At 43.4% G+C, this 24,855-nt stretch overlaps 1 protein-coding gene across 1 annotated transcript in view; it reads left to right on the top strand.

Annotated features, from left to right (window-relative positions):
• LOC134338162 (arf-GAP with SH3 domain, ANK repeat and PH domain-containing protein 2-like) overlaps window positions 1–24,855 on the top strand; it is a 119,858-nt gene that overhangs the window by 69,169 nt on the left and 25,834 nt on the right. The window contains exons 8-19 of the mRNA XM_063033763.1: window positions 3,870–3,945; window positions 4,790–4,876; window positions 6,635–6,738; window positions 7,775–7,844; window positions 11,048–11,135; window positions 12,479–12,527; window positions 12,711–12,877; window positions 17,188–17,321; window positions 18,631–18,725; window positions 21,351–21,531; window positions 23,129–23,214; window positions 24,625–24,740. Of these exons, the coding sequence (XP_062889833.1) occupies window positions 3,870–3,945; window positions 4,790–4,876; window positions 6,635–6,738; window positions 7,775–7,844; window positions 11,048–11,135; window positions 12,479–12,527; window positions 12,711–12,877; window positions 17,188–17,321; window positions 18,631–18,725; window positions 21,351–21,531; window positions 23,129–23,214; window positions 24,625–24,740 (1,253 nt within the window). The remainder of the gene's footprint in view (window positions 1–3,869; window positions 3,946–4,789; window positions 4,877–6,634; window positions 6,739–7,774; window positions 7,845–11,047; window positions 11,136–12,478; window positions 12,528–12,710; window positions 12,878–17,187; window positions 17,322–18,630; window positions 18,726–21,350; window positions 21,532–23,128; window positions 23,215–24,624; window positions 24,741–24,855) is intronic.

Here is a 24,855-nt window from a genome sequence, read left to right on the forward strand (position 1 = left end):
TGGTGTTTCCATATCAGGCTGTGATGCAACCAGTCAATATACTCTCCACAGTTCGTCTTCAGAAGTTTGTCAAAGTTTTAGGTGACATGCTGAATCTTCACAAACTTCTAAGAAAGTAGAGACATTGCAGTGTTTTCTTTGTAATGGCACTTACATGCTGGTCCCAGAACAAATTCTTTGAAATGATAATGCTGTGAAATTTTAAATTATTGACCCTCTCCATCTCTGATTCTCATGATGTGGACTGTCTCTTGGACCTCGCGTTCCCTCCCCCTGCTGTCAATAATCAGCTCTTCGGTTTTGCTGACGTTGAGCGAGAGGTTGTTGTTGTGGCACCTTTCAGTCAGATTCTCAATCTCCCTCCGATAAGCTGATTCATCAACGCCTTTTTAACTCATCAAACTTAAGTTGCCAGGAAGCCTCTTTTTATTGGCGCGTCAGGATACGACGATTGCAGTGGTAAGTGAGACGCTGGATAGTTTAAGCATTCCTGTGATCTCGTGTCCATCCAACTGAAAAGGACAATTCAGTGAAATAGAAACCCCCAACATTGTGTAAGGTAAAAGAGATGTTATAAATCTCTTTGGAGAGAGGAGCAGAATTTCATGGTGGGCATTCCATAAATGAAGGTTGCAGTGAATTGGAGCAAAGTTCAAAGTAATTTATTATTAAAATATGTATACATTATACAACCCTGAGATTCATCTCCTTACAGGCAGCCACAACACAAAAAAATCCAAAAGAAACCATTGTACAAAAAAGACCATTAAACACCCAATGTGCAGAAAACAAATTGTTCAAACAACAAAATCAAGCAAACAACCGAATTTCACGAAAGTCGCGAAGCCAGTCATCACTGCAGACAATCCAGTAGCCTCGAGTTGGAGACACAGCCTCAGTTTAGCACAGAGAGGAGTAAACCTCGCAGAGCAGTGAGCTGAACTGGCCCACCACAAAAATGCCAGGTCGTACTGGCAGTTCTAAAGTCTACTCTGAAAGGGAAGATACAGGCTATTGCTTGCAATGATTGTTTAGCAGGAAAAGTGCGATTAATAAAGTAGTCAGTAGTTTGTTTTATTTGCTGCTAACAAGAAGCCGCTGTGTTTCATCAGCGCCATCTTTGAATGTCTGTAAATGCTGGAAGTCACTCAAAGCTGTTGGTTAAAGTTATTAACTTTATTTGGACTTATTCCTAGTCACTTTGTCATATGACCTGCTATCCCCAACAGCCCTGTGTTATTGAGCTGTTTGTGCTCATTGCAATTGCATACAGTATATTTGCTGATGTAATCTTTTATTTTCTGGAAGTGATTCCCTTGGTAGGCTGGTTGACCACTGGAAGATCCACCGCTTCTTTATGCTTTTCTCCACAAATATTTGGAACAAAATTTAAAACACTTCACAAAAGTATTGTGTCAAAATTCCATTCAGTCAGCAACTGTGGGGTCAGTGGATTGTTCTGGAAGCTAAACAACCCTTTGAGATGGAGGTGTTAAGAAAACAAAGGCAAGTGTTGAGAGAGAGAGAGATGTTCAGCTCTAGAAAGCACATTAGGCCAGCTGGGTTAATATTCTGGGACACAAGACTCTCCAGATGCTCAGATCTGGAGTTAAAAAAAAACTGCTAGAGGGGTCCAGCAACTATGGAGGGAGAGGTGCTTTGGATTGAGATTATGTGTGGAGAGAAAAGAGTGCCAGTACAAAGAGGTGAGGGGGAGTTGTGATTCAGGAGCTGGCAAGTGACTTGTGGATCTACGTGGGAAGGGCTGGGGTAGATATTGGAACAGTTTCCTTTGCCTGATTGGAAGATCTGGACCTCTTTTCCTTCTCTTGTTGACCTGACCTGTTGGATTTCCTCAGCATCTTCTGTTTCATGCCTCCAGCAGGAGCAGTATATTTCCATCTGTTCTCTTGTTGAGTTGAAGTTAGTTCTCTGATAGCTAGCATGAAACGGGTCTTGTACTGTCACCTGGTATTGGATTCTTCCCTCAATATTTGGACTCGGTCGTTCATTGGAACAAAATATTGGATGAGGAGTATGTTAAGTGATTCCAGAATCCATGAGCTGTCAGTGATCAGGCTCGTGTTTTTTTTTCCCCAGAGGCTGTAAAAGTGGGCCTTGATTTGTGTGGAAATTTTAGTGAGTGGAATGCGCTGAAGCTTTTGGAAGCTTCACGTTGATGTGGGATTGAATGTAACTGAGAGAAGTGGCGTGATTTTCCTTGTGTTCCAACAATAAGGGACAGGTCATGGATGGGTCTACAATGAGTCCCACCGTATAACAAAAGACCCATAGGGGTTTAGTAGGCCTCCTGTTATGTGGGCATCGTATGAAATTATTGTATATTAAATTTATGAAAGAAGATAAAGAAAATGTGACTTAGGGTCTTCCAGTTACTTCTGTAATTTGGCCATTGAACCCTAAAGGCAAAGCTTCCCTACATCTGGAAGGAAGACATACAGTACTGTGCACATATATATAGCTAGGGTGCCTAAGACTGTTGCACAGTATTGTAGTAATTTTATGCGTTGCACTATACTGTTGCCACAAAAAAAAACAAATTTCATGATATATTTGAGTAATGATAAATTTGATTCTGATATTGGTCTTTATTGCGGACTGAGAGGGGAAAGGGGCAAGGACAGGAGAATCGTGTTTGGGAAGCGGGAAAAGGAGAGGGGATGGAGCGGGAATCACCAGAGAGACATTCTATAATGATCAATAAGCCAATTGTTTGAAATCAAATGACCCTGTCTGGTGTCTCAGGGCTGGGTGCTTCTATACCCGTGCCACCCCCCTGCATCCGGCACTCCTTCTCTGTCATCTGACCCACAGTGCCCCACCCTCACTATTCATAACATCCTTTGCTCCCACCAGATTTACAAACTCTCTCTCTGCTCCATGTTGACAAATACAGTACTATACAAAAGTCTTTTAGGCACTGTGGCTATATATCTATATATATATATCTATATATATATATATATGTGCCTGAGCCTTTTGCAAGTTACTGTATTTCCGAAATTTTCCAAAAACAGGCTGCTCGTAATTTAATCCAGGGGCAAACATTTCCTTCTTAACTAAACTGGGAAACTGGGCTTTCTTTCCCTTTTTACCCTTATTTGTCCAGAATCCTTCTAGTGCACTTTCTTGTTTCTAATAAGAGTAAACTTTCAAAGACTCTACAACTTGTGTTCTCGGTATTACTTAGTTTTTATTTGCATGGTTTGTTTTTTGCACGTTGGTTGTTTGTCAATCTTTGTTTATGTATATTTTTTCATAAATTCATATTTTAAATGACTGAAAGAAAATGAACTTCATGGTAGTATGTGGTGACATATATATACTATGATAGTAATTTTAATTTAACTTTAAAATCTGGGAGAGAGACTGGACCATGGAGTATGTCATTAATATTCCCTAAAAGAAGCTGCTTCAAATTGCAGTTAATGCCAGCACAAGAAGTGCTTCAGAACAGTCCATTGAGCCAAGGGCCTGGTATCATTGTAGTCCTGGCTTCTTCAATACAGATTTAGGTGAGACCTATGTATGGGGAATATATGTCAAGCAGATACCCAGTGAACTAAATAGTCAGGGTCTGGAGCCCTGAATGTAAGCACATTCTGGGACATCTAACCAAGGTCTTTCTGTGTGGAGAGGCTCTAAGAGGGGAAATTCATCTTGTTTCATTCTGTGGTGTGGCACGTATTCTTCCATTCAATGGATTTATTAAAAATAATTGAGTGTGAGTACGGAAAACAAGAATGACTGGAAATTTCCTATGTATTACTTTGACTTGACCACTCCACCTGTTGTGTGTGGGCCATGCAAGATTGTTCCTTAGCTTATTTTACTGTTTTGTTTTAAAGTTTTTTCCAGGATGGCCTCAAGGCAGCTGAGAGCTTGACTCCCTTTGTGGAAAAATTGGCAGTGATTGTACACTCGGTGAGTTGTAGAATGATGGAAATGTTTCAAAACAATCCTGGCTTGGGTACCAAAGGCAAAAAAAACAAACCTCCAATCCTATCACAAACAAGAGAAAATCTGTAGATGCTGGAAATCCAAGCAATACACACACAAAATGCTGGAGGAACTCGGCAGGCCAGGCAGCATCTATGGAAAAGAATGCAGTCAATGTTTCGGGCCGAGACACTTCGAAGGGTCTCAGCCCGAAACTTCACCTGTACTCTTTTCCGCGGATGCTGTCTGGCCTGCTGAGCTCCCCCAGCGTTTTGGATGCATTGCTTAAACCTCCAATCCTACTTTACTTAGCGATACAGCACGGAGTAGGCTCTTCTGGCACCACTGGTAACCCCTGTCAACCCTGATTGAACAGTAAGTAACCTCCTCACGGGACAATTTACAATATCCAGTTAACCTACCTAGTACATATTTGGACTGTGGAGGAAACTGGAGCACCTGGAGGAAACCCATGCGTTCATGGGGAGGACGTACTAACTTCTTACGGATGGCGTCAGAATAGAATTCTGAACTCTGATGCCCTGAGCTGTAATAGTGCTGCTGGGGCGCCCACGTTCTGCCCTGAACAACATAAGTATTTTCACTTTTATGGTGTACACGTTCCCTGATAATGCTGTAGTAACAGTCCCTGACTACTTTCTGAATGGATTATTCAACGCATGTGTCTTATTGATGAGGGCAGTGATTGCTGCCCATCTGTAGTTTTTCCTTGAATAAATACTTTATATAGACCTGTTGCATGTTAGAAATCCTCGATGGGTGGGTTCCTTCCAACTCTAACCAGTATTTTCTCCCTGCTGGGCTAAAGCTGAAACAAACACAGGATGAGGAGATGAAACAACTGACGCAGATCAGGGATTCCTTGAGATCGGTACTTCAGGTGGATCACAGAGAGGTGGGTGCCATGGTTGCTCTACATCTGACAGTGTCTTGTGGAAAATCTAGCACTGGATGCGAAATGGGAGGGAAAACGTCATTGGTGGGCGGGGGAGGGTAGGGGTGTTATTGGGTGAAGAGGAAGAGTAATAGAGAGTTCCAAAGACTCTGTGGAGAAGAGGCAAGAACAGATGGTTGGGGATTTGGAGGCATTGTCCAACAGTTTGATCAAAAAAGCAAAGGGAGGTGGTGGGGAAGGTGTGGCAATGCAGGGAGTGGATGTTCAAAACACCAAGGGAGCCCCTGGGTGCTGTTTCAATGCTGCAGATGCTCGAAATCTGAAATTAAATCTGGAAGAGTTCAGGCCAGTGGGCAGTGTTATTGGGGGATGCATTCAGAGTAGGCCAAACAAACCATCTGAATTGGGAAGCTTGCTGAGCTCAAATATCAACTTTGGTTCTGTAAGCACAGAAGATCCCTGACCTGAGCATCTCCAGGTTTTTGTTGAACTGCTTCGTGTGATACTTGACTGGCTGGAGGTGGTTTATGGGTGCGGAGGGAGGAGTTCATAAAGGAACTGGCATTCAGAGATTACAACATGTAAAACAAGGGCAACACACAAGATATGGGAGGAACTCAGCATCTATGGAAATGAATAAACAGTCAACGTTTCAAGCCAAGATACTTCTTCAGGACTGCAAAAGGGGGAAGATGTCAGAATAAAAAGGTGGGGAGAGGGGTAAGACGTCAAGGTAGAAGGTGGTAGGTGAAGCCATGTGGGTGGGAAAGGTAAAGGGCTGGAGAAGATGGAATCTGATAGAGGAGAGTGGACCATAGGAGAAAGGGAAGGAGGAGGAGCACCAAGGGAAGGTGATATGCAGGTGAGGAGAAGAGGCCAGAGTGTTGAATAGAAGGAGGAAGGGGGCGGGGAAAAGGAAAAAAAGGTCAAAAGATACTGGAAGGAAAAGTTAATGCTCATGCCATCAGGATAACAAGATCACATGGAACATTAAGGTACCTGTAGTCAATAAGGACCAACAAGCAAATGGTGATGGCAATTGAAAGTCTGTATAGGATAGATGATGCAACACCTTTGATGAAGCCTAAGGAGTGTAGAGAATGGGCGCTGTTCAAAAGAGCACTAAGGAGGAGCCTGGCATGGTGGAGTGAGTTGGGTGCTGTGGGTTGAGATGTTATGAGTTGGAGGTAGAGGTGAGTGAAACAATCTTCATAATTGAACCTCTTGTTGGTTTAGTGTTGAGTGCTAATCTGGCCCATGATGATGAGGGAGTCAACAGTACAGGTGTGGATTTTCTGATGGATATGGAAGGGAGTGATTTTGGAATTTCAGGTATTTAGATATTGGAGAAAGTACCCCAACCCCACCTGTATAAGATTTGATTTATCTAATGTATAATGCATGTTCCATTGGAGGAAATTGTAACTGTAGTGAAGTGTTGGAATATGGTGTTGGTGGCAGAGAAAGATAGAAAATCTGTAATTTTTGGATGGAAGGTGTAATTGAGCTCAGTAGCCTGAGCCATCCTGTGATTAATCAGAAGAGACTTTAAAGTTTATCTGGAGCCTTTTTGTCATCTCCAACCTTTTTACAGTTATGTAAAGTTGGGAATATTTGTGTGTATCCATTTAATTCTCATTAACATTACACAAGCTTCTTTATCATTCCATTAGTGAGCTAGTGATCAGTTGGGTTGATGCTCAGTTTGCTTTCCAATATTCCTTGAAAAACATGTGGTTTCTGCATTTTTGTCTTAAGGAATGTTTGAATCGGAAAAACTCTGGCTACAGCATACACCCTCTTCCAGGAAACCGTATGTATGGAACAGAAAAGTCTGGCTTCCTGTACAAGAAGAGTGATGGGTGAGAAATGGGAAGAGCTTAAGAAGATTCCATTTTGAGAGACTCAAACAGTTCCATTAATCTCCAGGAAACAAACCAAACACATCCTCTGCTCTTCATTATTCATTCAGTTTACTTCTCAGAATAGAGAAGTTTAAGGGGGAAATTGATTAAAATATTACTTAACTTCATGAAGAGATTTTGATACGTTTTGTAACTTCAAAACTTTAAACTAATTCAAATCAAGACATGGGAGTCCGAAATGTGGCTTCGACTTTGTGTTTACTTTAAATGCACGTATCTTGTGGTAGCAGGATGACCTATGCAATTCATATATTTTTACATATAACCTGTAATGAGTTATTTAAAAGAACAAGGATGCTTAATCAGCAATATATTTACAAGATTACTCCAATATTACTGAAATATTAAATACACAACAGATTTGGTAGAGTAAATAAGGTGAAACTATTTAGCACCAGCAGGAAGGTCTGTAACCCAAGGGAAACTTCTGTCATCTGTGACAGAGGAAGCAAGAATGAAGAGGCATTAGTTTTGGTTTGGAATACACTGTGAAAATCCAGTGTCAGAGGACAGAATAATAAATTTCAATAAGAAGTTGAAAAAATATTTGGAAGTGGATATAAAGTGAAAAAGGCAGTGGACTGAATTAATTAGCTTGCTCTAAGGGCATGGGCACAGTTACCCGAGGTGATGTAGTAGCTGGTTTCACAAGTCCTGGTTATGCAATCACTGATACCAGGCAGACAACCTCTGAAGAGTATTGATAATGGCTGGGGTATCACATCTTGTAAAGACCCTGCCCAGAAGAAGGCAATGGCAAACCACTTCTGTAGAAAAATTTGCCAAGAACAATCATGGTCATGGAAAGACCATGATCACTCGCGTCATACGTCACGGCACATAACGATGATGCTGATACAGTTACAAGCTTCCTGTAAAGCTACCATCCAATGGTAAATGGTCTGTCCTCACCTGGCTTGAACCTCTCATGTTTCTGGTACAAAGGTTGTTTCTGTCTTTTTTCAACTGTCAGGATCCGAAGAGTGTGGCAGAAGAGGAAGTGTGGCGTTAAATATGGCTACCTTACTATATCGCACAGTACTGTGAGTAAAACCGATGTTGCTATTTGGTGTTGTATGCTTCTTTGCATGAGCATTATGTTTAATTATTTATCGAAATACAGCGCGGAATAGGCCCTTCTGGCCCGTCGAGCCATGCTGCCCAGCGAATCCCGATTCAACCCTCACTATTCACAGCACAATTTACGATCGGCAATTATTCTATCAACTGGTGTGACTCTGGACTGTGGGAGGAAACCAGAGCACTCGGGAAAAACCCATGCATTCCGAGGGGGAAGATGTACAGACTCTGTACAGATGATGTTGGAGTGGAACTCCGAACTCCGATGCCCTGAACATGGTAGCGTAGCAGCTTGTGTAATGCTTTAGAGCATCAGTGATCTCAGGTTGGAGTTCAATTCCTGCCACTGCTCTGGTTTCCTCCCACATTCCAAAGGCGTAGGGTTAGGGTTTGTAGGTTGTGGGCATACTATGCTGGCAACAAAAGCAAAGTGACAATTGTGAGCTTCCCCTAGCAAGTCTCGGACTGTGTTGGTCGTTGAACTTTATGCTTTGGAGACAGTGCAGGGTTCTGGTTCCTTTGCTCCCGATATCAAAATGTTAATCCAGCAGTTCGCCATTTCTGGTCATGTGGAATGGAGGTGGACTGGTGCATGGTTGTAATGTATTAAGTAGTTCAAGTAGATCCAAAGGAGGGCCAGTTGGCCAAGATGTAGATATTCCTTTGCTATTGACAAGGTATCCCCAAAAACAGAAATTAAAAATCTGCCAAGTGGCATCTTTGCCCAATCTGATCATTTGATGATCTGACTGGTGGAAAAGGGCTACATTGGGAATCAGTTGGTGGGTGAGGAGGAGGAGGAGAAGTGGATGAGAAAGTTGGGCTTCAAAGTGTCCTCATATGGGGAGTGGTCCTGGTTTTGGGTATTCATAAGACTTCCCATTGGTGTGGTGAGGAATGTACTGATCGGGGGGACTGACTGTAACTCCAGTAGACTTAGTGCAATCCACTACAGCATCTTTCACAAATTCAGCCAATCATGTAAGACCGTAAGAGAGAGGAACAGAATTAGACCAATTGGCCCATCGAGTCCGCTCCACTATTTTGTCATGGCTGATCCATTTCCTTCTCAATCCCAATCTCCTGCCTTCTCCCCCAACCTTTCATGCCCACACTAATCAAGCACTTATGAACCTTTAACTATAAATATATTTTATTAATAAACCTTTAAATATACTCAATTACTTGGCCTCCACAGCTGTCTGTGACAATGAATTCCACAGATTCACCACCATTTGGCTAAAGAAATTCTTCCTCATTTCTGTTCTAAATGAACATCACTCTATTCTGAGGCTGTGCCCTCTCGTCTTAGACGCCCACACCATTGGAAACATTCTCACCATGTCCACTCTATCAAGATCTTCAACATTTGATAAGTTTCAATGATATCTCCCCCTCATTCTTCTAAAATTCAGTGAGTACAGACCCAGAGCCATCAAGCACTCCTCATATGACAACCCTTTCATTCCAATGAACCTTCTCTGAACCTTCTCCAATGTCAGCACATCAATTCTTAGAAAAGAGGCCCAAAATTGCTCACAATACTCCAAGCAAGTTGTCAACAATGCCTTATAAAGCCTCAGCATGACATCCTTGCTTTTATATTCTAGTCCTCTCAAAATGCATGCTAACATTACATTTGCCTTCCTCACACCAATTTAATGTGCAAATTAACCTTTAGGGAATCTTGCATGAGGACTCCCAAGTCCCTTTGCAACTCAGAGTTTTGAATTTTCTGCCATTTAGGAAATGATCTACACTTCTGTTCCTTCTACCAGAGTGCACGGCCATACACTTCCCGACACTGTATTCTGCCTGCCACTTCGTTGCCCATACTTTTGAACATTCTACATGCCGCAACCAATTTGTGCACTGCACTCTGTTTCATGGAGTCTGTGATGAGTAAAAATTTCAGGTTGTAGTATAGACTGTATACATTCTCTGATATTACATTGAATGATTGAACGTGTTCTCCCAGAATGCAGTGGGTAAACAAATGGATAATCCAACTTCTTTCCTTCAGCTTCAAGCAGGGGTCGGCAACCTTTTTGCCTCTGTGGGCCGGATCGTGTATTAATGAGCAGACAGTGGGCCAGATAAATGCCATAAAAAACTTGAAATATGGGAATTATCGATTTAAATACATCTAGTTATGTTTTGCCTCAAGTTAATGAATAATGCATGCTAGAAAATCATTTGTACTTAAGGTTGCCTACCCCTGGCCTAAAGGCATTGGGTTTGAAATATTGATGTTTCTATACTTTTAGAAATTTGTTCAGCCTGGGATAAGGCACTGGCTTCTGCTCCAAAAGACCACAAGATATAGGAGCAGAAGTAAGCTACTTGGCCCATCGAGTCTTCTCTGCCATTCCATCGTGGCTGACTAATGTTCCCTCTCAACCCCATGCTCTTGTCTTCTCCACGTAACACTTGACATCCTTACGAATCAAGAACCACAATCAGAATCAGGTTTAATAGCATCATCATATGTCGTGAAATGTGTTGTCTTTGTGGCAGCAGTACAATGCAATACATAATTATAGAAAGAAAACATGAATTACACAAACTGCGTGTGTATGTATATATATAAAATAGCTAATTTAAATAAATAGTGCAAAAATAGAAATAATAAAGTAGTGAGGTAGTGTTCATGGGTTCAGTATCCATTCAGAAATTGGATGGCAGAGGGGATGAGCTGTTCCTGAATTGTTGAGTGTGTGCCTTCAGGCTTCTGTACCTCCTTTCTGGTGGTAGCAATGAGAACAAGACACGTCCTAGATAATGAAGGTCCTTAATGATGGATGCCTCCATTTTGAGGCATCACTCGTTGAAGATGCCCTGGATACTGTGGAGGCTAGTTCCCATGATGCAGCTGACTAAGCTTACAACTCTCTGCAGCATATTTCAACCCTGTGCAGTCCCCCTCCCACTCACTCCCATATCTCCACTTTAAATATACCAAACGACTTGGACTCCACAGCCATCTCTGGCAGTGAATTCCACAGATTCACCAACCTCTGGCTAAACGAATTCCTCATCTCTGTTCTAAAGGGACATCCTCGGAGAAACAGTTGGAGATGATTTTGCTTTCTCGGTTCAGTGTTGTTGCTCTTGTTGTTTGTTCCTGGTTTGGTTTTTCACATTTTGTTTTGTGAACCTCTCTCAGATCAACAGACCTCCTGCTAAGCTCAACCTGCTGACCTGCCAGGTGAGGCCAAACACTGAAGACAGAAAGTGCTTTGATCTAATAGCACGTAAGTTTCGTTGCTGTAATAGATGAATGGTGATATTTCATTTAGTTTGGGCTTTTCACAGCCATGGGCATTTCCTAAAGCATTTTGCAACCATATTTCTGATCAGTGGGTGGGGGGGGGGTGGGTCAGGGGAAGCCTGCGAGGATCCATTCTCTCCGTACCTTCCGTAATTTTTATAGCTATAAGATCTCCCATCACTCTTCCCAAAAGTGGGGGGAAGCCTGCTTCCCTATCTTTTCCTCTCATAATTCTGTATTTCAGACTGCTGTCTTCCAACCATCAGCTCACTGACAACGACTCTTGGGGACATGTTGGATTGGGTCATAAATGCTGGCCTTCCTATCAATTCCCAGATCCTGGAAAATGAATCAGTAATACAGGAGATTCTGCAGATGCTGAAAATTCAGAGTAACACACACAAAATGCTGGAAAACTCAGCAGGTCAGGTGGGAAATGAATAAACAGTCTACATTTTGGGCTGAGACCCTTCATCGGGACAATTCAAAGGTGGCCAACCTTGTCTAAATTCTGCCACCTTCCAATCTCAAGACCACATGGTGCTGGTTCCCATCCTACCCCCATATGCACACCGCACTCGGCCCAAAACATCAACTGTTTATTCACTTCCAAATAATTAATAAATAGCTTTTTCTAAAAAGAAATATTGATTGGCCCTGTTCATCGTGGAGAACTTCTATTACTTTCAACATTTCCTGGCATGAACAACTGCTTTCTTGAACTTCTGACAATTGCCTCCCGCCTCACTATTCCCCATTCCCCTTTCCTTCTTTCACCTTATCTCCTTACCTGTCCCTCACCTCCCTCTAGTACTCCTCCCACTTCCCTTTCTTCCATTGGTTTCCATCCTCTCCTATTAAATTCCCCCTTCTCCAGCCCTTGATCTCTTCCAACAGTCAATTTCCCAGCTCTTTGCTTCATCCCCACCCCCTGTCCCATTTTCACCCATCGCCTACCATCTTGTATTTCTGCCTCCCCTTCCCCCACCTTCTTGTTCTGACTTTTCCCCTTTCTTTCCAGTCCCGATGAAGGGTCTCGACCCGCAAAGTCGACTGTTTATTCTTTTCCATAGGTGCTGCCTGGCTGGCTGAGTTCCTCCAGCATTTTGTGTGCATTACTTTTGAAGATCAGCAATGATATTGTGTATTTTCCACAAGAATTAGCGTGACCTCAGTTTAACATCTCAACCGAAGGTTGATGTCTCTGGTACTGCAGCTCTTCCCTGGTGTTCCACTGGGAAAGTCAACCTGATGTTCTGATTTTGGAATTTAAGCTGAGGCTGACTGACTTTTCCTGAATCCTGACACAGCTCTTAATTTCTGCAGATAATCGAACGTACCACTTTCACGCTGAAGATGAGCAAGAATGTCAAGTGTGAGTAAAATGCTGGCTTTTATTTGTTTGAAGGTATTTCTTCTTTTACTGCCTTGTATTTTGAAGGTGCTGCTTGGTAACGTTCTTTAATGGTTTAATCGCATTGACCACACCCAGTGAGTCTGAGTCCACAGGGTACGGTGTGCAGGAATCATGTGTTGATGGTGCGCACGTATGTTTCAGATGGGTGTCCGTGTTGCAGAACAGCAAAGAGGAGGCGCTCAACAATGCCTTTAAAGGAGATGCTAGCCAAGGCACCAATGACACGGTACAAGAGCTGACCAAAGCAATCATTGCTGAAGTCCGAGGGATGGCCGGAAATGAGGTGTGCTGCGACTGTGGTACAGCAGGTGAGTGTCTCTAGTTGGGAACCGGTTTGTCAGCCCATTATGGCCACTTTGACAATTTTGCACTAAAATTGGCTGTTTTGTTCTAATTGTGTCCTTTCTTGTAACAAATATGTGCTGCTGTCAGGAAGGTACAGGAGCCTCAGGTCCCACACCACCGAACTCAGGAAAAGTAATTACCCTTCAGCCATCAGGCTGTTGTAGCAGAGGGGATAATTCACTCACCCCAACACAGAACTGTTCCCACAAAGTATGAACTCGCTCTCAAGGACTCTTCATCTCATGTTATTGACATTATTTATTTTATATTACTACTTTTTTTGTATTTGCGCTGTTTGTTGTCTTTATTTATTTATTTATTGTAGAATAGGCCCTCTGAGCCACACACCCAACAATCCCCTGATTTAATCCTGGCCTATTCAAGGGACAATTCACAATGACCAACTAACCTACCAAGTGGTATGTCTTTGGACTGTGCCAGCAAACAGGAGCACCCAGAGGAAACCCACGTGGTCACAGGGAGAACGTACAAACTCCTTGCAGGAAGAGGCGGGAATTGAACCCAGGTCACTGGTACTGTAAAGTGTTGTGGAACCATTACAATAGACAATAGACAATAGGTGCAGGAGTAGGCCATTCGGCCCTTTGAGCCAGCACCGCCATTCACCGTGATCATGGCTGATCATCCACAATCAGTATCCAGTTCCTGCCTTATCCCCATATCCCTTTACTCCGCTATCATTAAGAGCTCTATCTAACTCTTTCTTGAAAGCATCCAGAGAATTGGCCTCCACTGCCTTCTGAGGCAGAGCATTCCACAGGTCCACAACTCTCTGGGTGAAAAAGTTTTTCCTCAACTCCGTTCTAAATGGCCTACCCACTATTCTCAAATTGTGGCCTCTGGTTCTGGACTCCCCCAACATCGGGAACATGTTTCCTGCCTCTAACGTGTCCAATCTCTTAATAATCTTATATGTTTCAGCCAGATCTCCTCTCATCCTTCTAAATTCCAGTGTATACAAGCCCAGTTGCTCCAATCTGTCAACATATGACAGTCCCGCCATCCTGGGAATTAACCTCGTGAACCTACACTGCACTCCCTCAATAGCAAGAATGACCTTCCTCAAACTTGGAGACCAAAACTGTGCACAATATTCCAGGTGTGGTCTCACCAGGGCCCTGTACAACTGCAGAAGGACCTCTTTGCTCCTATACTCAACTCTCCTTGTTATGAAGGCCAACATGCCATTAGCTTTCTTCTGGACTGTACCTTTTGCATATTAATTGTTTGGCCGTCCTGTTGGGTGTGGACTTCCATTGATTCTGTTGTGTTTCTTGTGTTTACTGTGAATGCCAAAAGAAAATGGTAACATATATGGTCTTTGGTAATAAATTTCCTTTGAACTTTTAATGTAAGTTTTTTTTTGTGAGTGATGTTTATGTAATAATAAAGAAGCTGTAGAGGGAATTCAAGCGGCGGAGTGTAGAAGTGGATTAAAGGGTGAGGGGTTACTAGACGGAGCAGGCCACAGCTATTATGTAATAATAAAGAAGCTGTAGAGGGAATTCAAGCGGCGGAGTGTAGAAGTGGATTAAAGGGTGAGGGGTTACTAGACGGAGCAGGCCACAGCCACCATGGCTCTCCACAATGCAGCACATCAGTGACTGTGGCACCGTGCTCCCTGAGATACCTGTCCTGTCCTCGGACTGGAGAGGACACAGATTGCCTCAAGTTGCTTAGAACTCAGTCTTGGTTCAGTGCTGGTCTGGTGATAATTGTTAGTCACCGAACCTACCTGACACACATACTCACTCACACTAGCGCATAACTAGAGAAAGTATTGCAAGATACTTCGTTGCAAAGCCTGGAGGTTTGCAGCAGTTAGTCTGTGACTAACAGTTAATGATCCAGTTTTTGCAGGTGGAGCTGGTCTGTGATGCGGAGACTGAGGCATAAATCGTGAAACAGGCCCTTGGGCCCACTGGCTCTGTGTTAGCAATCAAGTCCCAACTACTCTAATCCAGAACTAATCCCGCTTTTTAAATTTATTATTCTCCCCACGTTTTTGTTATTGGAAACATCAGCTGTAATTTATTATTGATTGATTCATTTATCTATTTAGAGATACAGGTCAGAATAGGCCCTTCTGGCCCTTTCAGCCACACCGCCCCAACAACTCCCGACAACCCCCCCCGATTTAACCCTAACCTAATCAGGCGACTATTTGGAATCAGCATCTAAGTGCTACATCTTTGTACTGTGGGAGGGAACTGGAGCACCTGGGAAAACCCCCACATTCCATAGGGAGGATGTACAGATTCTTCTTACAGAGGATGCTGCGATTGAACTCCAAACTCCAAGGCTCTGAGCTAAGATAGTGTTGCATAACCATGGCACCCACGGTTTTGCTGTACTTACCATTTCCTTCAATGATAAGGCCCTGGACAATTTACAGAAATAAGCCCCATGGATTGGTGGGAGTTTGAAGGGCATTCAAGGGTCAATGAAGACAGTGACATTGCCCTCCATATAAAGCTGAACATTTCTGTCTTGGGCTAGCCGACAACACTGCTGCCTATAACCCATTTTACACCTTAGCTTCTGGTTCAGCTGCACCTCTTTGTAAGAACAATGTTGTTTATTCTGTCCCTTCCCCCATCTCACCTCTTTGATACTTCTATAACCTCTAGCAGTCCAGTCATCCATATCTGATTTTAATCCAATTTGACAGATCTTCCTGGATCCCACGCTCTGGAACTCCCTCTCCATTTTGTTCACATCTGTTTAAGATGCCTTGGGACACGATTAAAGATGCTATATAAATGCAAGCTATTCTTGCTGGCTGTCTTCCAGTTGTTGTGGAGGATCTGGCTCTGGGTATTGGGCAGATGATTGGCTGCATTTGAGATCATTGCTTTGCTGTTAATTCCAGCTGTTAGTTTAGTCAGCTTTGCCTTTTCCAGTCATTTTAGATGAATCATGAAAATCATTAGTCTAAGTCATTTTCTGGGAGACATGGCCAAGGCTAAAGCCTTTGCCACTGTCTTTGCAGATTCTGAGCTACAGCTGGGTCCCATGCTTGGAAAAGAGTTGACTGAACAACCATGTGATTGCAGAGGATTCTCGTCCACACATGCATTGCTACAGTTCTCAGTTCAAAGTTCAAAGTAAAATTATTGTCAAAGTCCGTATATGTCACCATATACGACTGTGACATTCATTTTCTTGCAGGTATTTACAGTAGAACAAAGAGATACAATAGAATCAACGAAAACAAAGACTGACAAACAACCAATATGCAAAAGGCAAACTGTGCAAATACAAAAGTCAATGAGTAAATACTGAGAACACGAGTTGTGGAGTCTTTGAAAGTGAGTCCGTAGGTTGTGGAATCAGTTCAGTGTTGAGGTGAGTGAAGTTATCCACATCAGTTCAGGAGCTAGATGACTGAAGGGTAACTGTTCTTATGGCTGATATGATACAGAAAAAGTTTGAGGACAAAAGCAATTTCATTCTTCATGCAGTGACCCTTGATGTTGGGAGAATGGAAATTAATCTGGTATTGTAAACGGCGAATATATATTCGAAGTTACTTCATAACAATGTAACTAAATACCAATTACTGCTGAGCTATATATCAAGAAACATTGGAAAAGTAGTGAAAAGTTAGGTTTACTGAGCATGAAAACATTGGGAGACATTCCAGAGGGGCCATCACTAAGGCATGGTTGCCATTGGAGGAGTGGAGGAGGGATGGTAAGAATCCAGAGTTGGAGGGCAGAGGCTGATGCAGGTGGTGGACTTGGAGAGAGTAGAGATCATGTGGGGGTGGGGCAGGAGGGGTGGTGGGAGTCAGTTGGCATCGAAGAGGAGATGTGAGGTATGGACTTAACGTCAACGAGTAGATAAACGAGATGGCCCTGATCCCACTGCCTTAACATGTCACTCAGAGGGTGGTGAGAATGTGGGTTGAGTTGTCAGCGCAAGTGGTGCGTGCGAGCTTGATTTTAACATTTAAGAGAAGTTTGGTTAGGTACATGGATGGTAGTGGTATGGAGGGCTATAGTTCTGGTGCAGGTCGATGGGAGTAGGCATCTTAAATGGTTCAGCACAGACTAGATGGGCCGAAGGGCCTCTCTGTGCTGATCTTTTCAATGACTCTATGTCTTTTGCATTGGACAATGGCAAATGGCAAACTGGGGCAACAAGGGCATGATCGATGAGATGAACTCAACTTCTTAAAGGACGTTGATCTCATTATTACTTTAGTGTTGGAAATGAATGTATATAATCCTGCTGGTTTATGTTCTAGACCCCACGTGGCTCTCCACCAACCTGGGTATTGTAACCTGCATTGAATGTTCTGGGATTCATCGGGAGTTGGGTGTACACTATTCTAGGATACAATCTCTCAATCTCGATGTACTGAGCACTTCTGAACTCTTGGTAAGTTGAATATTTTCTCCACTTCCCCCACCATCAAAAACACCCTGGGTTTTCTCTCCATTTTCAGTTTTCTGTCAGTTGTCATTCATCGCTGAGGCCAGATGTCAAGGAAGTTGCTGCTTTTCAACACTTTTCCTGGCTTAAGGGTGACTGGAAGGATTTTAGAGTTGCAACTCCAGTCAAATGCAGACCACGTCAGAACAACTTTTAATAGCAAAGTTTGCACAAATGGCAGAGCAATAATGAGTGCTAATATAGAGGGAAAGATATTGGCTTTAACACTGGGGAAAACACATCGGGTCTTCAAAGCAGTCTAGCAACATCTTTTGTGTTGAACAGAGTTGGGGGAGAGGGAGACTGTTCCCTAATTTTGTGATACAACCAAACAATGGTACCTCTCATTGTGCAGCTCTATCTCAATAACACATTGGGTCCATCAGAGTGTGTTGGAAACTGGAATAGTATTACCTACCAGCTTTTGAGCTCAAATGGAAAATGCCTCTGACTAAACCTTGGCTGCTGCAGGATGTCAGCAGATTACTGGACTCTGGGTGCATCGTCTGAAAGCTTGATCTTAGTTGCTGCTTTTGTTTAAAACATTATCGTAATTCCTAAACAATTACAAATTTTCAAAAATTGTAGCATTAATGGAGCATCAGAGAATTGGTTTAGAATATCCATCTACCAAGCTGTACTTGGCATAAGAGATTCTGCAGATGCTGGAAGTTTAGAGCACCACACAGAAAATGCTGGAGGAACTCAGTGGGTCAGGCAGCATCTATGGAGGGGAATAAGCAAAGGACATTTTTACTGAGACCTTCCTGATGAATTCTGATGAAAGATCTTGGACAAAAATTTTGGCTGTTTATTCCGCTTTTTAGATGCTACCTGACCATCTGAGATCTTCCAATTTTGTATGTGAAGATGTTCTAGAATTTGAGATTGGGTGTAGCAGAATTTGGACAAGGTTGGCCACCTTGGAGAGGTCCAAATGAAGGGTCTTGGCACAAAAGATTGACTGTTTATTCCTCTCTATAGATGCTGCTTGACCCGCTGAATTCCTCCAGCATTTTGTGTGTGTGTGTGTGTTACTTTGGAGAGGACTTAGTCAGGACTTAGTGAGTTAGTTAGGAAAATGAATTGGGGATACCTTTTAGGTGTACGTGCGTCAGCAGGGAAGCAGATGGGTGGGTTGGGACACTTTGTAAGTTGTGTTGGAGGATCCACAGAATGTATCTCAAAGGTTAATTGCTGTGTTGCAGTGTCCTCTCCATGTGCCGTTGACCCAGTGTTGTCTTGTTTCATGCAGCTTGCTGTCAATATTGGAAACACAAGATTGAATGAAATCTTTGAGGCGACCCTGCCAACTCAGTGTGGTGTTAAACCCAGTCCAACCAGTGACATGTGAGTACCAAAGTAATACTCTGAATGCCTCTACCATTTCTCTTGGCCTTCCCTGCTCCAAGAAGGAAAGCTTCAGTCTCCCCATATACACTCAGTGGCCACTTTATTAGGTACACCGGTACACCTGCTCAGTAAAGCTAATACCTAATCAGCCAATCATGTGGCAGCAACTCAATACATGCAAACATAGTCAAGAAGTTCAGTTGTTCGGAACAAACATCAGAACGGGGAAGAAACATGATCTCAGTGACTTTGACTGTGGAATGATTGTTGGTGCCAGACAGGGTGGTTTGAGTATCTCAGAAAATGCTATCTAGGATTTTCATGCACAACAGTCTCTAGAGTTTACAGAGAATAGTGAGAAAAAGCATCCAGTGAGCCCAGTTCAGTGGGCGAAAACACCTTTTAATGAGAGAGGTCAGAAGAAAATGGTCAAACTGACAGGAAGGCAACAGTAACTCAAATAACCATGTACTACAACAGTGGTGTGCAGAAGAGCATCTCTGAAAGCACAACACGTTGAAGTTTGAAGCTGTTGGGCTACAGCAGCAGAAGACTATGAATGTCCAGTCAGTGGCCACTTTATTAGGTAGAGGAGGTGACTAACCACGTGGATAGTGAGTGCATGTGTAAAATCCCATTCCCTGCAAGCATTCTTTGAGTCTCTACTGTACCTACAGTTTGCTTTCCCTTTCCACAATATTCATGGTCATGGAGGTACACAACAAGGAATCAAGTCTGTTACCCGTCCTTTGGCAGTTGCTGGTATAGAAACATGTTTGTCAGCACTAATTCTGTGCATTTTCCCAAGGCTGTTGTGTATGTTTTCACAGCCTGTTTCTCTGCCTCCGCTTCATTCACTGTGTGTTTTGATGTCACTTGGGTAGAGGAAATAACCACTGGAATTTTAGAGAAGGTATTAGTTGAATTCCAGAGATTTCTTCACATAAGAGGAGATTAAGTGATTTTTGTGCACATGTTGAGAATGAATGTTGGATTTCTTTGTTTCTCCTGATGGGAAGGATTAATTTGAGTTGGGAGGGAGAAGTGGAAATCAGCCACTCTCTATTCTGGGCAGCATGGTTAACCTGGCAGTCTCTATCTGTGAATAGGTGACAGGTGTGTCGAAACTGGTCAAAAGTTTAAACATAGAGACAAAGGCCTGTTCCTACATGCTGACTGGAGTTTCAGGAGCAGGGTGGGTGTACTTAATGCGATGTTAAACCTAGTGTACAAAGCTGTCTTTGATTGTTGCCAAGCCTTTCAGCGTTGTGCAGTATAGGCGCCAGGGTAGTGTAGCGGTTAGCATGACCTTATTACAGCTCAGGGTGGTGGAGTTCGCAGTTCAATCCCGGCGCCCTCTGTAAGGAGTCTCCGTATGTTCTCCCCTTGGAATGTGTGGGTCTCCTCTGGGTGCTCCGGTTTCCTCCCACAATCCAGGTAGGTAAATTGTCCCGTGATTAAATTAGGGTTAAATTGGGGTGTTAGGGGTTGCTGGGCAGTGTGCCTTGAAAGGCCTGTTCCATGCTGTATCTCTAAGTGATAAGATAATACGTATATATTGTACCTTCGATTGCCTAACGAATGCACACAGTTACAAAGAAACTGGCGTTCTGCATTGTAATCGTGGCTGCTTTATCTTTCTTTCCCTGTCTCCTCCTCCGTCAGCCACTGGCAAGTCCCAGAAGGCAGGAGAATAAGCCATATCCTTCCTTTGTCTAAGAGGGACACCAGGGACAATCCAGGCAATTGCGGACCAGTGAATTTAAAGTCAGTGGTAGGAAAATTATTGAAAGAGATTTCTGACAGATGGGATTTGCTCGCATTTCTAAAGGCAGACTTGGTAGGGGTTAACATGACAAAGCCTGCAGATGCTGTAGGCCTTCAGTAACGCACACAAAATGCTGGAGAACTCAGCAGGTCAGGCAGCATCTATGGAAATGACTACATAGCCGACATTTCAGGCCAAGACCCTTCTTCCGGGCTGGAATGGAAGTGGGGAGATGCCAGAATAAAAAGCTGGGCGGTGGGTTGGGGAAGGAGGACTAGCTAGAAGATGATAGGTGAGCCAGCTGGGACGGAAAGGGAAAGGGCTGGAGAAGAAAGAATCTGAAAGGAGAGGAGGAGGGGCACCGGGGAGAGGTAAGAAGAAATTAGTGACTTGTTAGTAAGTAAAGATTGAGCCAATGGTTGCAATCTGTATTGCCCAGGAGGAGCGGGCTGCTCTCACTCTCAGCCAACAATGACCCTCAACATATTAGTCATACCTTTCTCTGTGTCATGAGGTCTGGGTTCAAGTCCTACCCCAGGGAGTTAAGTAGACAGTGCTCGGAGTACTGCACTATTGAAGGAGTTGGCTTTCAGGCAGATTAATAAAGAAAGGTCTTATTAGGATCTTGAGTGGAGATTATAGAGGTTCTATGGAACTATGTCGAAAAGTGACGGACTCATTTCTAGATTCGCAGCAGGTACCCTTCATAACATTAATGTCATCAAGTCGATGGTTTGGGAGCTTGTTGTGAGTGAATTAACTGTCACATTTCACAGCTAGAACATCCCTCCTTGGATCTTGCAGTATTCTGAACGGCACTAAGCAATACTAATCTCTGTTTCCTACATCCATAGGAATGCCCGGAAAGAATATATTACTGCAAAGTATGTGGAACACAAATACACAAAGAAGGGCGTTTACAAAGGAGGATTTAAATTATTCGAAGCAATTCGGAGCAAGGATGTCCTGGCTTTGCTGCAGATGTATGCTGAAGGTGTGGATTTCACTGCACCCCTTACCTTGCCAGACGGACAGGTAATTCTTGTAGTGGCTCACCATTTTCTGACCTTACTTTCTGGAGAATTGTTCATAAAGTAAAATTTTGTTACATACACGTCAGCACATACAAGCCTGAGATTCTTCCTGTGGGCATGCGCAGCAAAGCTACAGAACAGTAGCGGTAAACAGGATCAATGAACAACAAACTGTGCAAATACAAACATAAACAGATAGCAATAAATAACAAGAGCGGAAAATTACAAGATGAAGTGTCCTTAAAGTGAGATCAATGGTTGTGGGAACATCTCAACAGATGAGTGTAGTTATCCCCTTTTGTTCAAGGGCCTGATGGTTGACGGGTAGTAACTGTTCCTGAACCTGGTGGTGTGAGTCCTGAGGCCTTCTACCTGATGGCAGCAGTGAGAAGAGAGCGTGGCCTGGGTGCTGAGGAACTTTGATGATGGATGCTGCTTTTCTATCACAGCATTTCATGCAGATGTGCTCAATGGTTGGGAGGCTTTTACCTGTGATGTACTCGGCTGAATACACTACCTTTTGTAGGATCTTCTGCTCAAAGGCTTTAGTGTTCCCATACCAGTCGTTATGCAGCCAGTCAGCACACTTTCTACCACACACCTATAGAAGTTTGCCAAGGATTTTGATGACATGCTGTATCTCTGCAAACTCCTGAGGGAGAGGAGGCACTGCCGTGCTTTTTTTGCAATTGTATGTATCTGATGGGTCCAGTCCAGGTCCTCTGAGATAGTGACACCCAGGAATTTAAAGTTACTGACCCCCTCCACCTTTGATCTTCCAATGAGTATTGGCTCATGGACGCCTGGTTTCCTTCTCCTGAAGTCTGCAAGCAAGCCTCAATAGCTAAGGAGTGAGATTTTTCTCAAATTCATTTATTAAAAGAAACCTTTGCCCATCCATCTATCTCTTGAACGTTCCATCCACCTGATGTTTGCAGCCACAAAACCCAGAACTTTTTCCATTACAAGTTGTCGCCTCTCCCTCAAAGCAAGATGTCAGTTTGTTCAGCATGGCAGCTTCTGAAGCCTAAATGAAAGAAACCGATGATTTGATGAGAGAACAAGTGTCTCACAAAGGTGACATCCATCATTATGGATCCCCATCAGCCAGGACATGCCCTCTTCTCATTGCTACCATCAGGGAGGAGGTACCAGAGCCCAAGGCACACACTCAGTGTTTTAGGAACAGCTTCTTCCCTGCACCATCAGATTACTGAATGGACGATGAAGCAGCCCATGGAGATTACCTCATTATTTTTGCTCTTTTTGCACTACCTAATTAATTTAATTTTTAAAACTTATTTCTTACTGTAATTTATAGTTTTTAAAACATATATTAATCATAGAGTAATACAGCACAGAAACAGGCTCTTTGGCCCATCTAGTCCGTGCTGCACCATTTAAACAGCCTACTACCACTGCACCGCACTGCTGCTGCAAAGCAACAGATTTCACAACATACCGTATGTCGGTGATGTTAAAACTAATTCTGATCGTGAATAGGAACATTTTATGTGTTGTAAATCCTGTCTAAGGTTTTTAAACTGGAAGTTGTATCGGAGCGTAAAGCAGTTTCACCTTCTGTTTTGAAACTTTAGGACCTGGGAGAAATCCCGCTGCACCTTGCTGTGCGGTTGGCAGACAGATCATCGCTGGCTTTGGTTGACTTTCTGATACAGAACGGGTGGGTACTGTTTCTGGTCTGAATTAAACACATCCTCACAGTTAGGAACGCTCACCAAGGTCTACACTTTTTGAGAAGTCTGAACTGAAGAGTGCTGTTCTATGCAGATCAATACTCACGACCTTCTACAGATGAGCGATTGAGAGCATCTCAGTGAGCTGCATCACTGTGTGGAACAGAAACTGCACTGCGCAGACGGGAGGGCTCCACAACGGGTAGTTAACACTGCCCAACACATCACCAGCACCAGCCTACCCACCATCAGGGGCATTTATACAGAGCAGTGCCAGGTAAAGGGCCAGTAACATCACGAAGGATCCCACACACCCTGCTCAGGGAAGGGGCTACAACCACGCCAGGACCACCAGACCCAAAAAAACAGTAATTCACCCCAAGCCGTCAGGCTGATCAACAGCTCCACCAACTAACCCACCCCACCAACCCCACCAGCCCCACGAGCACTATATACACATGACCTCGCCTCACTTTATCTACATACAATCAGTCATAACAGTTACTTCTACATTGTGTTTTATAGGATTGCTTTTATATTAATATCTTCTGTTTTTTTGTGTTCTTTATGCTTATCGTGCTTTTTTTTGTGCCGCGTCAGATCTGGAGTAACAATCAAACCATTTGCTTTTACACTCGTGTGCTGGTACTAATTAATTGACCATTACGCCGCCAGTGTTTAGGGCAGCAATGAAGGTCCTCCATCTCTGACTGTCCTTGGCCACATTGAAGGAATCTTCATTGCTGTTTCTGCAACAGATTTGCTTTACCAATCAGGGTTGTTGGCCCTGAGGTGAACCCCCCAAACTGGAAGACCAGTGGACCACTCAGTCTGGCCTCTACCCTTTGACCTGTTGGCATGGGTGACCCTACCAAGAGCCAAAGCATAAAGCCCTGACCCCAGCCAACATAGCCCTCGGGGCCAGTGAGGCATGCAAGCCTCCAAACCCTATGGCAAAGTTGTGGTCCTCTTAGATGTCGTATGCTGAATAATGACAATGAACAATCTTGAATTAGGTGGATTTAGTTTCTTAGATTTGATTGTGAGTTTGAGGGGTAAAAGCCAGAGTTACTGTGTTGTTTTTTTTTTAAGTTATTTGTTGGAAGCTGTTCCATGTTAGAGGACCTCCCCAGCTCCTGATTGTTGCCATTCAGACCAGATGCTGAACCATGATGATGTTCATGCACATTCTCTGGATCTAATCAAAAACATGTACTTTATTCGTAACATCTCCCTCTTGTATTCAGTCTAAATACTAGTTACATTCATTGCAGTAAGCGATGGATAATGGTTTGGCCAGCCTCAAGGGTGTGAGGTTCTAGTAAAACGCTGCCTAGAGATTTGACTCAGGTGCCTCAGCTCTGCCTGTCTGAAGTAGTTTTGTAACGTTCCCTCAGGGGTGGCTTGGATGTGAAGACGGCCGAGGGTAACACTGCCCTCCATTACTGCTGCCTATACAATAAAACCGAAAGCCTGAAGCTGTTACTGAAGGGAAAAGCTAGCACGCAGATCGGTAAGGCCTGAAAGGAGGGTGATTGAAGTGTAATTTCACTGAGTTCACCTAAGGCTATTCCTTTTCACTTCTCTCATCTCCTTTAGGCTTCAAAAGCCACCTCTGATCAGCTAAC

This window comes from Mobula hypostoma, chromosome 26 (assembly GCF_963921235.1).
Source record: "Mobula hypostoma chromosome 26, sMobHyp1.1, whole genome shotgun sequence".
NCBI lineage: Eukaryota > Metazoa > Chordata > Chondrichthyes > Myliobatiformes > Myliobatidae > Mobula > Mobula hypostoma.